The 15413-nt window shown below is 44.6% G+C and overlaps 2 protein-coding genes and 1 pseudogene across 8 annotated transcripts; 2 read left to right on the forward strand and 1 right to left on the reverse strand.

Annotated features, from left to right (window-relative positions):
• The first annotated feature begins 463 nt into the window (after positions 1–463).
• LOC129816213 (3 beta-hydroxysteroid dehydrogenase/Delta 5-->4-isomerase-like) lies at positions 464–3710 on the forward strand (annotated as a pseudogene).
• LOC129816873 (phospholipase A1 member A-like) lies at positions 3365–9562 on the forward strand. Of its 6 annotated transcripts, none has more exons than XM_055871821.1 (12): positions 3365–3465; positions 3854–3926; positions 4165–4381; positions 4551–4728; positions 4851–4959; positions 5694–5795; positions 6024–6116; positions 6891–7076; positions 7537–7626; positions 7811–7919; positions 8061–8216; positions 8339–9562. In XM_055871821.1, the coding sequence occupies exons 1-12, from the start codon at positions 3454–3456 to the stop codon at positions 8427–8429; spliced, it is 1416 nt and encodes a 471-aa protein (XP_055727796.1). In that variant the 5' UTR covers positions 3365–3453; the 3' UTR covers positions 8430–9562. The 6 variants fall into 6 exon arrangements, with proteins under 6 accessions (XP_055727796.1, XP_055727800.1, XP_055727798.1 ...); XM_055871825.1 differs by having other exon boundaries at positions 6909–7076; XM_055871823.1 differs by having other exon boundaries at positions 4168–4381.
• On the reverse strand, positions 9037–15185 carry LOC129816874 (popeye domain-containing 2-like). Of its 2 annotated transcripts, none has more exons than XM_055871829.1 (4): positions 14063–15184; positions 12189–12297; positions 11607–12087; positions 9037–9932 (listed from the first exon to the last, which is right to left on the reverse strand). In XM_055871829.1, the coding sequence occupies exons 1-4, from the start codon at positions 14557–14559 to the stop codon at positions 9850–9852; spliced, it is 1170 nt and encodes a 389-aa protein (XP_055727804.1). In that variant the 5' UTR covers positions 14560–15184; the 3' UTR covers positions 9037–9849. The 2 variants fall into 2 exon arrangements, with proteins under 2 accessions (XP_055727804.1, XP_055727803.1); XM_055871828.1 differs by having other exon boundaries at positions 9843–9932; positions 11467–12087; positions 14063–15185.
• Between the last annotated feature and the right edge of the window lie 228 nt (positions 15186–15413).

The raw sequence follows: 15413 nt of genomic DNA on the forward strand, positions 1-15413 counted from the left end.
GGCAATCCCCATCGAAACCAGATGCAGTTCGACTACAATATTAAGTTATGGTCCAATTCACAAAAGTTGCCCCCTCGATTTAGCTTGAAGAAGTGAAGAACTTTGATCATTTTTGGTGTTGATATGACCCACAATTCAATGAAAACTGTAGTCACGTGTCAAACTCCGGTGGCCGCGAAGTGTCAAATTTAATCAACAGAGCTGCATTTTCAGGATGTCAGTTAATTTGATGATACTAGCTTGCTAAAAGATATAGATGACATTGATTTTAGAGTTGGGAAATTGGCTTAGTCTCATAGTGAGGAGCCTATAATACATAACTAGCTTCATAAACATATTTTGGGGAATTATAACATTTATTGGAATAAATGACCAAACTATTAAACTAATTAGCCATTTATGATTAACTGTAGCTTGCTCGGTACATTAATAACTTTAGGTTGGTTGTGTTTAAGCACCAAGGATGTTGCCTCTCCGATCATCGCTTGGGCAAGGGACATTTAGTAAGGTACACTCGGCTGTGACGATGTAAAAGGCAATTCAAGGGCTGAGGGCTGTCTACTTTGAGTTTGGACTGCAGCCAAGTTATATTAAATGGCTAGCTAGCGTTAGCAACGTTTGGTGGCCAATGAGACTGAAAGCTAGCTAAACAACTGAGCTAGCAAACGATGTAACAAAAGTATAATTTCATCAACAGGCTCTGTATTTCAGGAATCACAGTAGCAAGTTCTCCTGGTGCACTGTTAAATTATTTAGCCATTTCAATATTTATTTTTTAAAGAAAACTCAGTTTTTGCCATAGTCCTCACTTGCTTTCATGCGATTTAAACGTAAGCTTTTCCGAGGTTTCGGGACTTGACAACAGTTCCTTTCCATTGGAGCGGTGTGATTGTTTGCCCAAAGTTCTGGGGCGGGGCAAACGGTCTAAATATTTATGTAAATAAGGTGTTTCTGTTTCTGTTTTTTATTTTTAATAAAATATAATTTGATCCATTTTAGAATAAGGCTGTAACGTAACAAAATGTGGGAAAAGTCAAGGGGTTTGTACATTTTCCGAAGGAACTGTATATATAAAAACATTTTCCTTAAAGTATTTTTTTAGTACTGTTACTTTCCACACTACAACAATCATGTAAATTTATCTTTGAAACATTTAATTGAAATTCCATTAATTCCTATGGAGGACTGTGCCTACTTGTGAGTGCCAATATGTCCGGACAGTGGCTTCAAAGCCTCTCAATGGCCAATACATACTGTTAACAATCCGGGGTTTATATACATCATTGATATTGTAGCCTCTCATTATAAGACATGTCCAGTGTGTAACCCTGGAATCTTAATATGTTCAAAACCCTACAAAACCAGCTGCAATCACATACATTTGGCACTTTCTGAGAGGATGAAACCACTTCAACATATGCTACTCAGATATAGAATAAATGACACTGTTAGGGTGAATATACTGCAGATGCTTTATAGACCACATTAATAATCAGTGGCCAAGCCTGTCAAAATAAACCCAGCCACTAAATCTGCAGCGTATTGACTCTACTCTGACCAGAATCACTTCATCACTGTGTCAATGGGAGAGCAAAGCGAATCGTTAGTCATCTGGCAGACGTCGTCTTGACTTTCAAGTCATTGCAAACTGTTTTCCTTGGCTGGTCTGGGGCCAGCAGCCTTGGTGGCCATCCCTGGCAGATACTGGTTTAATAAAATGTCCCTGCTCTCTCCCTCTCTCGCGTCTGCCTGCCTCTAGAACTTGCCTCACTTCTCGCCCCAGAGTGGCAGAGTTACCGTCACTTCCAGCACATTCCCGCAGGCTAGAAAAAGAGGTTGTCGCAGAGGGGGATAATAGAGTGGGGTGATTGGTTTGGAGTGGAGACCAAGTCCGGAGCATGTCCGACCACAACTCATACAGTCTCTGGAAGGTAAATACTGTACCAGCTCTCCTTTTGTTCTCCGTTCCTACCAGGGTTGGTGTAAATATTGATATTTTAACATTTTTATTTGGTTTGTTTCTTCTCTGATTCGTTTTTTTCTTCTCTGTTTGTTGTTAGAGGTCAGAGGTGACATTGTGGTGAGTGTGTTTGAGGGGGGCATCAGGGACAGTGAGTTGCTGAGGACAGCGTGTAAGGGAGCATCGCAGGTCTACCACACTGCGTCCCTCATAGATGTCATCGAGAAGGTGGACTACAGCAAGATCCACGGAGTCAACGTCAAAGGTATGGTCGAGTTTCACTGAAACATTGGGTTGGGATTGGCAGCAGTCCTGAGTGAAATGTCCAATACTTTCAAATACTTGAGCTGCACTTGAAAACTGAATTGACCCTGCTAATATACTCATTCATCTAATTTCTTTCTCAGGAACCCAGCTCCTTCTGTAGACGTACATCCAGGAAAACGTGGCGTCCTTCATCTACACCAGCAGCATTGAGGTGGCCGGCCCCAATGCCAACGGAGACCCCATCATCAACGTTGATGAGAACACCCCCTACACGTGCTCCATAAAGTTCCCCCTACTGCAGGACCAAAAAGAAAGCTGAGTGGGTCACACTACAAGCCCAAGGCGAGGGGCTCCACCTGCACCCTCAGACCAATGTACATCTACAGAGAGTGCTGACGATTCCTGCTGGACCACATGAACGACGGGATTCCGAACAGGGACGTATTGTACCGTACCTCCCACCCGGAGGCCCAGGTGAACCATGTGTACGTGGGGAACGCAGCACTGGCCCACCTCCAGGCCGCCTGCGCCCGCCCTGCGAGACCCCCAGCGGAGGGGCTCCATCGGAGGGAACTTCTACTACATCTCAGACGACACGCCGCCCATCAGCTATTTTGACTTTAACCGTGTTGTATTGTCGCCGTTGGGCTTCAGGTACCCGCCCATAAACCGGCAGCTCCTCAACATGCTGAACATGCCCTTTAGCTTCACCTATCGGAGGTCTCAGAGGGACATGGGGTACGTCCCCCGGTATAGCTGGGAGGAGGTACGCAAGTGGACCATGGATTGGTTGGCATCCCTGTTACCCAAAGAAGAAAGTGAATAAAGGCTAAATAACTGCCCAAGGCCCTGCCTGTAAGACTGTTCCTATAGCTGACCCTTCCCTGGTCCATGCTTCTAATCATTATTACAGTGGTCTGTAAATGTGTATGTTAAAGTTGTGTGACAGATTACATTTGCAGGTCCATCTCTATGTTCACATGGACTAGTATAAAGGTAGAATTGGTCATCCATTGCTGAAATGTAGCTTATCACCATGTAACACAGTGAGTGTCACCCCCAGATGGTCAGAGTCCAGCATGAAAACAAACAGGCATTGATCATCGGTGAGGTCATGGATCCTCGTCCAGTGCCCCCACCCACCCCAACCCCATACAGACTAAGCACTTGACCAAGCACTGGGTCCTAAGCAAAACACAGACCAACGACTGGAGCAGGAGGGGTACATGGGTATGTGGGTATGTTTTCATAAGCCTAGTTTACTGTGCCAGCTGAGCTTTACGAGAAAGCAGGGAAGGAAATTCCTCCAACCCCCCATCTCTGTACTGTAATCAGATGTTGTAACTTAATATTTCAATGCCAGGCATTGTGAAATAACGTATTTTGTTCGACTTAATTCTCTTAAGGAGATTCCTGCCCTGTTTGAGGTTACTGTTGACCAGTAGAGGATTAAATGGCATTTCTAGATCCAAAGTGAACTACAGTACTATTAAATAGTCATTGCATAACTTCAAGCACTGTTGGGAGGGAAAATAGGTTTTCCAAAGCTAAGGATCTGAGGCACAGTTCACCAACCTAAGCGGTAAAGCTACAGAACAGTTTACCATTTGACATTCTTCTTTCAAGAGAATGGGCTGGAAACTGAAAACAGCGGAAACTTTTCTCAGTATTTTAGCATTCTACATCACGTCCACAGTAGGTAAGTACCACTCATCTCTATTGCAGAAGCTTCTTCCTAATACATTTTCATGTAATGAATAAACACTATCCTTGCTCTAAGCATATTTATTATAGCATATGCCACTTCACTGTATGTAAATAACTCTGTTGTGAAACATGATTTTTTTGTGCAAATGGTGCATCTGTCATTGTTGTTGTTGTTGTTGGTGGTGTTGTTTTCGTCAAGGTTCTTTATGGACATTTCTCCTCTGAACCAGCAGGGGAGGATGAGGAGTCCAGATCAGAATGTGCTGACTTCAACAACACGACCTGGCTGGAGTACCGTCAGCAGGGCAGCAAGCTACAGGTGCAATACCTACTCCTGACACGCAAGAATACAGACTGTGCCAGCCTCTTCAGTCAGGAGTCCCTCAGCAACAACGCCTCCTACTTCAACTCCTCCCTACCCACCAAGATCATTGTCCATGGATACAGGTGAGGAGAAGGGGAGGGAGGTCAAAAACTTGACACAGTAATTTCATACTCTCTTTACAGAGGTGAGAGAGATAGAGAGAAAAGTTATGCTGATGGGCACATATAAAGTGCAAGGAGATCTACAAATAAAACGTATGAGCTATCTCGCTCCCCCCTTCCCCCCTCCCAGGGCTCTGGGCAGTAAGCCGTCCTGGGTGAAACAGCTGGCCCAGGCTCTTCTGCGGGCGCAGGATGCCAATGTGGTGGTGGTGGACTGGGTCTATGGGGCCTCCTTCGCCTACAACCTGGTGGTGGAGAACTATAAGGAGGTGGCCGTCCAGATATCTGTCCTCATCAATCAGCTCCAGGTCAGGGCCTAGTCATTTGTTTATGTTTACATACTAATAAATGCAATCTCAATGTTCACTGACCAACAGCAAATGAATTTAAAAGTAATGAAAATAACGTAGAACTGATGTCTGTCTCACAGAACCATGGATGCAAACTGGAGTCATTTCACTTCATTGGGGTTAGCCTTGGGGCACACGTGTCTGGATTCGTGGGGACCCTGTTCAAGGGGGAGATAGGGAGAATCACAGGTGAGCTCCATCTGTGTCTGACCCAGTAACAGTTGCACAGGGCCCCTACTGTCTGCAGAACAAGGCTCTACAGGGCCAGACAACGACTGGTCACCACAAAGCAGGGCAGTCACTCACCCTTTCATCTCTGCCAATTGGAATGAATGAGGCTTTCAGAGAAAGAGAGAGCACGCTTCAGAAAACAACAACAGCAGACACTGAAAAGCGCTGCTCTGAATTTGTGAACGATTGAGACGTTACCCTTCTGAGGACACACAATGGCACAACAATGCATACAATTGTCTGTCTTCACATTATCTCTGGTGTTTTTGTCTGAGTAGAGGCATTCAGCCTTGTGATGTGAAGTAGCCTGAATGTTTAGGTGCAGTAATTCACAGCTGTGTGTGTGTGTATGTGTGTGTGTGTGTGTGTGTGTGTGTGTGTGTGTGTGTGTGTGTGTGTGTGTGTGTGTGTGTGTGTGTGTGTGTGTGTGTGCGTGTGTGCGTGCGTGCGTGCGTGCGTGCGTGCGTGCGTGCGTGCGTGCGTGCGTCCCCACAAGAATAGTGAACAAACAACAATTTGACCAACTGGGGACAGACCTACGAGACCTACGAGCCACCGCAGCCACCGCAGCCCCTCACAATGAGTTCAGATTTTTTGTGAACCCCAACCCCATCAAAGTTTCCCATCTCTGCTGTAGCCTATCACTCACTCATCTCAGTCATTCACTGCTCTGTCTGTATCTCCTCCTGTAGGTCTGGACCCAGCTGGACCCATGTTTAAGGGAGCCGACACGTTTGACCGTCTTGACCCCTCAGATGCACTGTTTGTGGAGGCCATCCACACAGACTCTGACTGTAAGAGAACACACAAACAATGTTATTGCAAAGAGATTTCTGCTATTATCTTTCCACCTCGCTTGCTGGTTATTGGGCTAGCTTGGATGCTAGTGTGTTCTGTTTTTTTGTAGGTCTAGTTCCTCGGAAATTCTGTCATAGTCACTACACAAAGGTTGGCTGCACCCCAACAACACTGCTTACCTGACAATCTCCTGATATCAGCCATTTGTCTATATTTTCTCTCAGACTTTGGTATCTCCATCCCTGTTGGCCATGCTGACTTCTTCCTGAATGGCGGGATGGACCAGGCAGGTTGTGCACGCTCAAGGTTTGAGTCAAGTAAGTGTGTGCTTTTGCCAACAAAATGTTTAATTGGTGTAATATTATTTAAATTGAGGAGCACATCCTACTACAATTGGCAAAGAAGCCTGTGCAGAGGCGTCATACCCATAGGAGGCACAGGGGCACATGTTCCCTCAGATTTCTCCTTTATTTTTTTATTTTTTTGTAATACTACTAGCCCACCTAGCAATTTTATGAAGTTGGATTTAGCTAGACCAGATAGGTTCACAATCTCCCAACCTGATAACTAGCTATCGAGAAGTCATTTCAGGCTATCAATCAAGTTAGAGTAGCTAGCGTGGTTAACTATCTTAGCTGGCATGCCTGCTGGCAAGGTTGGTAGACTTTAGAAAAGCAATAAATAACTAAATGCACTGACTAAGACTCACATTCCTTTCAATCTTTTACCCAGATTTTAGCAGAGATGAAAAGTATATTTAGTTTCTTAAAAAATAAGAACCACCAGTCAGATGGATACAAACACCTCAAGAGGTATGCTTAGATATGCAAAAAAATAGACATATATTTTTTCATATAGAATCAATTATAACAATTATGTCTCTGAATTGCAGGAAAAATCTGTTTCAGGTGTTTGAAAAATGCTATATTATACAACGTCCATGATGCCCCTGGTCATGTGTATGATAGTATGATATGCCTACATAAACTTCAGACATGTCATTGTCAACTAAGCACTAACATTCACTGCTAGCAAGCTGATATATTTGGTGGTAAGCTGATGGCTACCTGAGCCTCTTCGTTTGTTGTCAGTTCTTGTCTACTTTCCAGTGTATGGCTATGTGATCTGTGACCACATGAGGGCGCTCCACGTCTACATAAGCGCACTGAACGGGACCTGCCCACTGACTGGCATCCCTTGTTCCAGCTATGAGGAATTCCTCAAGGGGCGCTGTTTAGGCTGCCAAGGTGTCTTCAATGGCACATGTCCAGAAATAGGTAGGGTTATCAACATGACACAATTTCCTGAAAACTTAACCAACCTGTTGTCTGTGAGTACTTTGATCATGGAAATGTAAAACATATAAATAGCCACTTCATACATGTATAGTAGGCTATATGTAAATGATTTTCATCATGTTCATATTTTGATATTTTGAATAGGCCTAATCATATTAAAAGTTCCCAGCACACTTTCCATTTTCACCTTAATCAGGTTTCACTCAATGAGAGATAGGGCTTCTGTCTGACCTAGCTAGTGTCACGTCTGGTCTGGTGTCCACTTACAGTATCGCTGTGGCCACTGGCACTGCAGATACAGTTACAGACGTACAGTATACAGACAAAGAGGTTAATGTAGTTTGGAGACCTTTCATCTGTCATAGATGCGATAGGAAGGGCTACTTTACATCTCACTCTCTCTGTCTTTTGTACATCCATGTGTCCTTGTGTGTTTCAGGGTTATTGGAGAACAGCGGTATAACAGCCTCTCCTCTTCCTCAACAAGAGAAGCTTTTCCTCCTGACAACCTCTGCACCTCCTTTCTGTGGTGAGTAGCTGCATCTAGCCTACCTCTCGTGATCTCAGACTGACTGTCCAGCAGAAGATTGTTGAATTTTCATGACACATCACCACTACTTTCACCCCACAGTTGAATGCTTAAATAAAGCAATATTTGAAGTGATGATGCTAAACTTATTTTCCGTCCCCCTCCGCCACCCTCTCCCCCTCAGCCCATCACATCCTGGTGCAGCTGGAGGTATCCCCCCTGGACAAGACTGCTGAGGTGCAGGTGACCCTAAGAACCAGGGGACTTCCTGAAACAGAGCACAGACTCAGGCTGTAGGTATAACAACCTCTAACCTCAAAGTTAGAGACAAAACAAATATTTTGACAGCAGCATGAATCACAGCTGTTCACTTTATGATACGTAAACATGGATTATATTCTCAGTAACAGTCATGCTGTGTGTGTGTATTCCAGAGAGACAGACGGTACAGTTTACAGGAGGGTGATAGCCCACCTGGTGCCACTGTGTGAGATAGACTCCATTCAGCTGAAGAACACTGGAGCACGCTTCTACAGACAGGGAGACATCCACTTTGTGTCTGTCTGTATATCAGAGTTCCCCTCTGTCGGGTATATGTCCTTTCATCTATTTAACACACGCGCACACACACACACACACACACCAGCATGCAGTCTGTGTGTGCGTACCTGTGCGTGCATATGACACTGTTTCTCGTCTGTTGCTCTTTCAGAGAAGTGGAGTCGTTGTGTGTGAAGAAGATTGACATTAGACGAGGATCTCCGTGGAACCATGATTTTGTGCAGCTGTGTGGGAATGACTGAGAACCCTTATGTCCTGAACACACACAACCTATGCGCCAACATGTGTTTCTTTCACTGTGTCAACATCCCAATAGTTCTGAATTGGCATCCTCTCTTCGTCTCCTTTCCTTTGTCATCAATGATGTGGAATGCTTTGATAGGTCTAAGCAGTAAGGAGGAAGCCTATCCTGTCCTTATCATTAGGCATGAAGGAAAGGAAATTAGGAGAGTTTTACTGGGACGCAGCCTGTTTCCAGCTCACACAGAAACACACACACATGCAGCCAATAGCTCCTGTTGGAAATATACATACAAACACACTCACACACTCATATGTTACTGATGGACCACCTACAGCTAGACTATGCTACAATTTTCTTATTGTTACATTTCTTCTGTATTTTCTAATAGCATTAGTATTGCTGTATATAATCATTCCGATGCAGCTGAATGTTACTTTCTTAATAAGAGCTTCTGTTGAAGCAAAACAGTTCTCAGAAGCAGAGGTGAGCAATGTGTTGAAATTGTGATGAGTTTGGATACCTCGTCATGATAAACTTAAAGACTGAATCTTATTCTGACTGAGGATGGAGGAGAAAGGAGACATAGATGAAAAAATGACAGTCAATGCATTTTCACCAAGAACTTTATGGAGAAAGATTGGCCCCGTGAAAATACATGTTTATCACATCATGTATATGTAGGCCCACATTTTGGGGGGGAAACAACAAAAACAAAATACTCCTGTTCTATGTTTTCTGACTAAATGTACAATGGGTGAGACATCTCACGTTTACAAGCATGTAGACAAAATGCAGAAGTGTGTGTCTGCCTGTTAAATTTGGAATCATGATTTGAAAATATGTATGTATGAAGAGAAAACCCTTTTAGCATGCTCTCAGTCAAACATTATTCTCTCAGATTATGTCTGCACAAACAAACAAGATTAACATGCCCCTAGCTAGCCAACCCAACCCCGGCTGTTAAAAAATCTAATGCACATGATTAGTTTAATGTGGAATCATAATAGCATAATCCTATCTCCACTTCAAACGGCTTTCCATCCAGATGAATGGGAGATGTGAGTGGCATAATAAAAAGAGAATACCATTCTTTTCTGTGACATTAACTAATAAATTCAGTTTATAACATAATTATGTTCAGTGTCCAGAGTCTCACTCTATCCTTTATTGTCATGCACAGATGACATCGCAGGAGTGAGATAATGTTAGGTGAGAGACTGGGATGTGGTGTTGGGTGGGCCTGACTCCACCCAGGACAGTGGTGATAGTTATATCCCAGGTTGTCTTTCCTGCAGTTCCACTGGTCTTCTCAGGAAAATGCTATAGATATGCATAAACATTCTGTGATAGTGTTATAAGCTGCACAGCATGACTGTAATAAAGACAACCTGGAACTGTTTGCACTTTTGGTAAAACTATCACAGCTTAGGGGTGTCAGTGGGAGCCAGAGGAGCTCTTCCTCTCTGGTATCTCATTGGTAGAGTCCCAGCGGTTTCCCCTCCTGTGGAATAAACAGAGAACATCTGTCAAAAAACAAGCATAACTGTTACTACGACAACCTTCCTTATGGCAGGCAAGCAGATCATATTCACCTTGTCCAAGTACAGAGAGTATTTAATTTTCACCTAAATGATATGTATCACGCATTACAGCTGAACATATAGTATAGTGTAAGGTTGCAACATGATCTCACAACAAACGTTCCCATTGGTCGAATTACACCGGCATAGTCCTCACATTCCTGACAACTGGTTAACAGTGAGAGATGGAGGAACTACTGACCTGTGATGTCACAATGACATTGGAGTGATAGGCTGTTCTCTGAGCCTGGCTGGTCTCTGCTTTCACATGACCCACATCCCTCGCCCTTCTCTCATCCCTTACCCCTGTCAAACCCTCACCCCTCTCATTCCCCTGCTTGCCGTAGCCACTGTCTAACTGACCATAGCCTGCATCTGAAGGTCAGCAGCAGCCTTTACAATGACAGCAGAGCCAGAGCCCTCCACCAAGCACCCAGCAGCTGTCCTGGAATCCAACACCCCTCCTGCCCCCCTCTCCCTCCTCCACCCGAAGCACGATCTGCCCCCGGTTGGGTCAGGGAGGATTTTGGGATAGGGGGGAAAGGGAGGGGGTAGTGGGTAGGCATGTGGATTAATGGCATGGCACTGGATCTCTGACTGCCAGGATATCCCCAGTTTCCAGCAGGCTCTAATCATTGTCTCTGTCAGAGAAAAACACACAGATGATTGCCAGCCTCCCACCCTGCTGTCTCCACATCCTGGTCCAAACTACAAACCTCCAACATATATACAGATGGTACCCCCATCTGTTTGAACCAACATAAGCTATCAGGGTCACCCTCAGGTAAACTGTTGTGTACAACACTGTCTTTCATCTGGCCAAGCTTTGGAATCCAGACAGAAAGTACAGTCTAACTAACCTAGCTAAACAAACACACTCTCCATACACACTCTACAGTACATCCAGCTACCAAGAGGGCATGCCACATACCGGAAGAGGAGTGGTGGAGAGGCTGTAATATACTGTACATACATATACAGTATAACGTAGAGAATAAGACCAGCAAGCGTTTTGGGGGTAGAGCTCCTGAGGCTTCAGATCTCCATTGAGATGGAGTGGAGGTAAACTTTATAACAACAATCCTCAGAGACTTGAGTGGGTACCCAAGAGGCGAGGTGTCCCAGTTCTGCCAACTCTTTGGTCAATCTAATGTTCTTCCCTTCAGGCTCATTCATTTTGACCAAAAAATGTATTAAGTTTACTAACTCACTCTCTAAACATTCATATCATTTTCAAAAGCGAAGGCGCAAGCAGTGCATAGCCTCTGCATAAGATAGATGGAATATGTGTGAAAACAAACAGAAAATCACTTAAATAATTACAAAGTTGAAATGAGGTTCTTTAACACAGGGCATTGCCATTTTAACACTGGATTAGTGCGAGTGTGGACACAGCAAGCAAAACACACAAACCCCCCCCCAGCCCACCCTCTCACTGCACACAGGTGTACTTACATGTAGCTTAAGTAGTGGCCCAGTGTGTTAGCTCCAGCACCCTGCCCTCTACCTCAAATAATCCCTCTCACTCCCATAATCCATTAAGGACCCGGTCATATCAGCGAAGTCCTCCAGGACCAGGCTGGTGGAGTCCTCACCAGAGAGCATCTCCATGTCTGAGGGCCAGGGCTGGCGCTGGGGGTGTGGGCCCTGGGGTTGGCGGGGGCTTGCAGTTGATGGGTTGGGGGACTTTTCTTGGATCTGCAGCCGTGGGGTCGGGGGTGTTGGAGGCTCTGACTTCTGGTAGGCTGGCACCGGGTCCACATCCACCACTGCTGCCTCCTGCTGCTCCACTGGGTCTACCCGGTCCCTTGCACTACCACTGCCGCTACAGACCTCACCCTCGCTGCCCGGGGGTGAGGGGGCCAGGACATGGTAGAGACTGGGCAGGCGGATGTCGAGGCGCACACCACTCTTGGCGAAGAGCTTATCATTGAGTGAGTAGAGCTTGTTGGCAATGTCGCTGCCCAGCATGACGGAGAAGAGGCGGGTGATGTAGCGATCCTTGGACAGCAGCATGTAAAGGCGGCGCCGGCGCCACGAGATGTAGCGGCAGTCCGTCTCCGCCGTCAGGGTCACCTGGTGGTTAGGAATGTCAAAAGTCAGGGGTAAGTGTGAAGGAAAAGGCTAAAGCTTCAGAAATTAATGAATGAATGAATTAACGAGAATCCGTCCAGTACCTGAAAGTTCCCCTCTTCATTGGGTCTGAGAGACTCCCACTCAGGAGAGTCCAGGAACTGGAGTGGGAAGATGTAATGGAGGAACTGTCCTTCTAGAGACACACGGATCCTACCAGGGAGAGCAGGAAAGGGCAAGGTTAGTAAGAGAGGAGAGGGGGAAAAGTATGGATAGGTGATAACGAGAGAAGAAAGAGAATACACACATCACTAGGTATGATCCAAAACCTTGAAACAAGTTAACATGAATATCTATGTCCTTAACCTCAACACTCAGGGAAGTAATCCAAGTTAAACATAGACAGAGGAAAACATCTATTCTTGGTTTATAAATCACAGACATTCCAACAGTGCTCTTTCATGTCTGATTAATGTTGATGGTATTCATTTGAATCAATCAACAGATGTCATCTTATGACACTAAATGTTATTTGCATATGATAATAATTAGCTATCCTGAAGTTATAAACTTGACTTGCACTCACATAGCTGTCAGTACCGTTAATGAACCATTCATTTTAGAGGCCGTATAGGAGGAGTTAGTTAACTGTGTTGGTACACAACCTAAGGAGAGCAAAACATATTTAGAATATCACAACACTTTAGCAGACGCCAGACCTGGGTCAAATACATCATATACTTCCAAATTCTTGAACAGCACTTGATTTAATTTTCCCGGTACAATGGAATCAATGTAATAGTCACACATGAGCTAAATCAAGCACACCTCAAATACTTGAAAATAAAGTTTTTGACATTATGTATTTGACCCAGCTGTCTGCCGCTAAGGGGAGCAAGTACACTACAGTGAGTCAGTGACACAAATACTCTGTGTTTTACAATGTCTGGGGCTCTGACATTTTAACCATACCCTCCCAATCCCAACACACTTGATACACACACTAAACCTGATATTAGCCAAAAAGCAAAGAAGTGATGGAGTCACTGCTGAGGACCAGTGTTGGGGAGTAGTGAATTACATTTAGTTCAACTAGTAATTGCATTACATTTTGCAGGAGCATGGTGGTAGTTGAACTAAATTAAAATCTTGGTAGTGTTTTCAGTAGGTAATACATTTTTTGCCATGTAGTGGTGTAGCTAACTACTGGAATTACACAGTACTTTATTTTAGCTAAAATAAAATGTGGGTGAAGTAGTCAAGAATGTCCTTTCTTTTTCATCATCAGACATGCCTAATTCTCACTTGAAACACTTTGTGCCTAATTTTAACTTTTTGTGTTTAATAGGCTAAATTAGACATTATGTTAACATCTGACTCCAGAGTGATCTGTTCTTGCAATTTGTAGTCTATGACATTTCAGATTTAGATATGATCATTTTTCAGGAAGTAGTATGCTAGTGGATGTAGCGAACTAGTAACTTCAGTTAAGTAAGATATGTTTTTCTTAAGGGTAGCTTCAGTGTAGCTTATCTTCTTCCAGTGTGAGGTAATTGGTAGCTTGGTAAACTATATTTTCAGAGTAGCTTCCCCAACACTGCTAAGGACACATGACCTCTTGAAAGTGTTCTGTGTTTAATTATATTGTTGGTAAGTGATATATCTCACTCAGGTTTCCATAAGCTCTAGTCTAAGCCATTGTTTTTTTTGGACAGACAGATCAAGAGATAAAATGCTAAGAGAAGAACATTCACTGGGAACACTAACTCTACTTCTTGACAATTGCAATCTACCTACAGCAATGTAACTAAACTGCAGTTGGCCATGTTCCTCCAGCAACTCAACTAAAACAAGACTCAGGTCTGTTCCAATATCTCCAGTAACATACTACCAAGAACGAATTAAGTAATGTACTATTGATCATGCATTCTAAGTGGTATGATACGGACATTAGAACTGACACCCTCCTCTCGCTCACCTCCCTGACAGCAGAAAGGATAGCTGGTTGATGGGCGTCTTGCCCTCCACTGCATACGTCTCCTCTACTCTTAGGGCCAGCACCTTGTTCTCACAGGCCCCCACAATGTCTTTGAACACCTGTACGGGCACGTCCAGGGGCAGGTAGATGGCTGAGTAGAGGGCCGACAGCTCCTCGTTGGCCAAGCCATCCTGTTGCAGCCTGTATATGAGGTGGCAAATCTGGAACACGCAGGCCACCAGCAGCAGCAGGTTCCAGGTGAACACGTCCACCCCACACATGGTCATCCAGCCCCACAGGGCCAGGCAGGTGAAGGCAGGCGTCATGAAACCAAAGATGAACAGGGAGCCGTAGGCACTGCTGCCCCCCATGTACCCCAGGAACAAGACGGTGTTGCCCAGGTGGTAGAAGGCCCCCTCTGTGTTGTTGGTCCAGCCATCACATGGTGGATGGCCGTAGAAAACTGTCTCCAACAGGGTGGAGTTGTCTGCACTCATGGTGGAGGGAGGCTGTTATTCCAAACAAAACTGTCTAGTTGTTCAATAAGTTCCAAAAAAACAGTTACACTCAGAATATTCCAAAGTTTACTACGCTACCTGAGGTCAAAGCTGGAAGAAAAAGTTTGTCCTCCACTCAAGCCTCAAGTTGTTGTTGTTGCTTTACCAGTGAGTCTGAAAAGTTGTCACTGTAGTTGGTCTATTTCTTAAAAGTTCAATCAAGGTATTGTCAAAACAGAGAAAACGTTGCAAAAAATAGTATGAATTGTCAAAAGTTGTTCTGTTGCCCTCTTACGTACAGCCGGACTACAGATTTTCTTTGTCCTGCTTCAGTTATTACACCATAAACATGATTGGAATGGATTTCTCCTCACATTGTGCGTCTCTCCCACCCTCTCGTCCCTTCTTTTCCCCGTCTATGTTTTGCTGTGTCTGTCTCTTGATTTTCTCTCTATTTCCCTCAGCCATTTGCTTACTCTGGAGAGCTCACAGTTGGCAGCACAGAGAGAGAGAGGGAGGGAGAGGGGAGCGAAAGGGAGAGGGGAGAGAGAGGGAGAGGGGAGAGAGAGGGAGAGGGGAGACAGACCCTAGTAGGATAACCATGTTTGGAATTGAAACCCAAGGAGTAGAAAGCCACAGACAGAAAGCAGACCAACTACTTATCATAACACTGCTGGGGAGAGAGAGAAAAATAGAGAGGGAGGAGCGAGATGATAACAAGTGACAGAGAGAGAGAGAGCGAGAGAGAGAGACCCTTGAATTGAATTGAGAGAGAGAGGCTATAGTCATGCCTCCAGGTAAGTCACACCAATAAAAACTCTCCCTTCTGCCAAAACGGAACCATCTTTTAACAG

Source organism: Salvelinus fontinalis, chromosome 19, assembly GCF_029448725.1.
Source record: "Salvelinus fontinalis isolate EN_2023a chromosome 19, ASM2944872v1, whole genome shotgun sequence".
Classification (NCBI taxonomy): domain Eukaryota; kingdom Metazoa; phylum Chordata; class Actinopteri; order Salmoniformes; family Salmonidae; genus Salvelinus; species Salvelinus fontinalis.

Coding starts and splice junctions, on each gene's coding strand:
- LOC129816873 (XM_055871821.1), top strand. Junction 6,117..6,890: donor ACGCTCAAGGTTTGAGTCAA/GTAAGTGTGTGC, acceptor GTTTGTTGTCAG/TTCTTGTCTACTTTCCAGTG. Junction 7,920..8,060: donor ACAGAGCACAGACTCAGGCT/GTAGGTATAACA, acceptor TGTGTATTCCAG/AGAGACAGACGGTACAGTTT.
- LOC129816874 (XM_055871828.1), bottom strand. CDS start 14,559: ATGAGTGCAGACAACTCCACCCTGTTGGAGACAGTTTTCTACGGCCAT. Junction 12,298..14,062: donor TCCTTTCTGCTGTCAGGGAG/GTGAGCGAGAGG, acceptor TCTCCCTGGTAG/GATCCGTGTGTCTCTAGAAG. Junction 12,088..12,188: donor ATGAAGAGGGGAACTTTCAG/GTACTGGACGGA, acceptor CCTAACCACCAG/GTGACCCTGACGGCGGAGAC.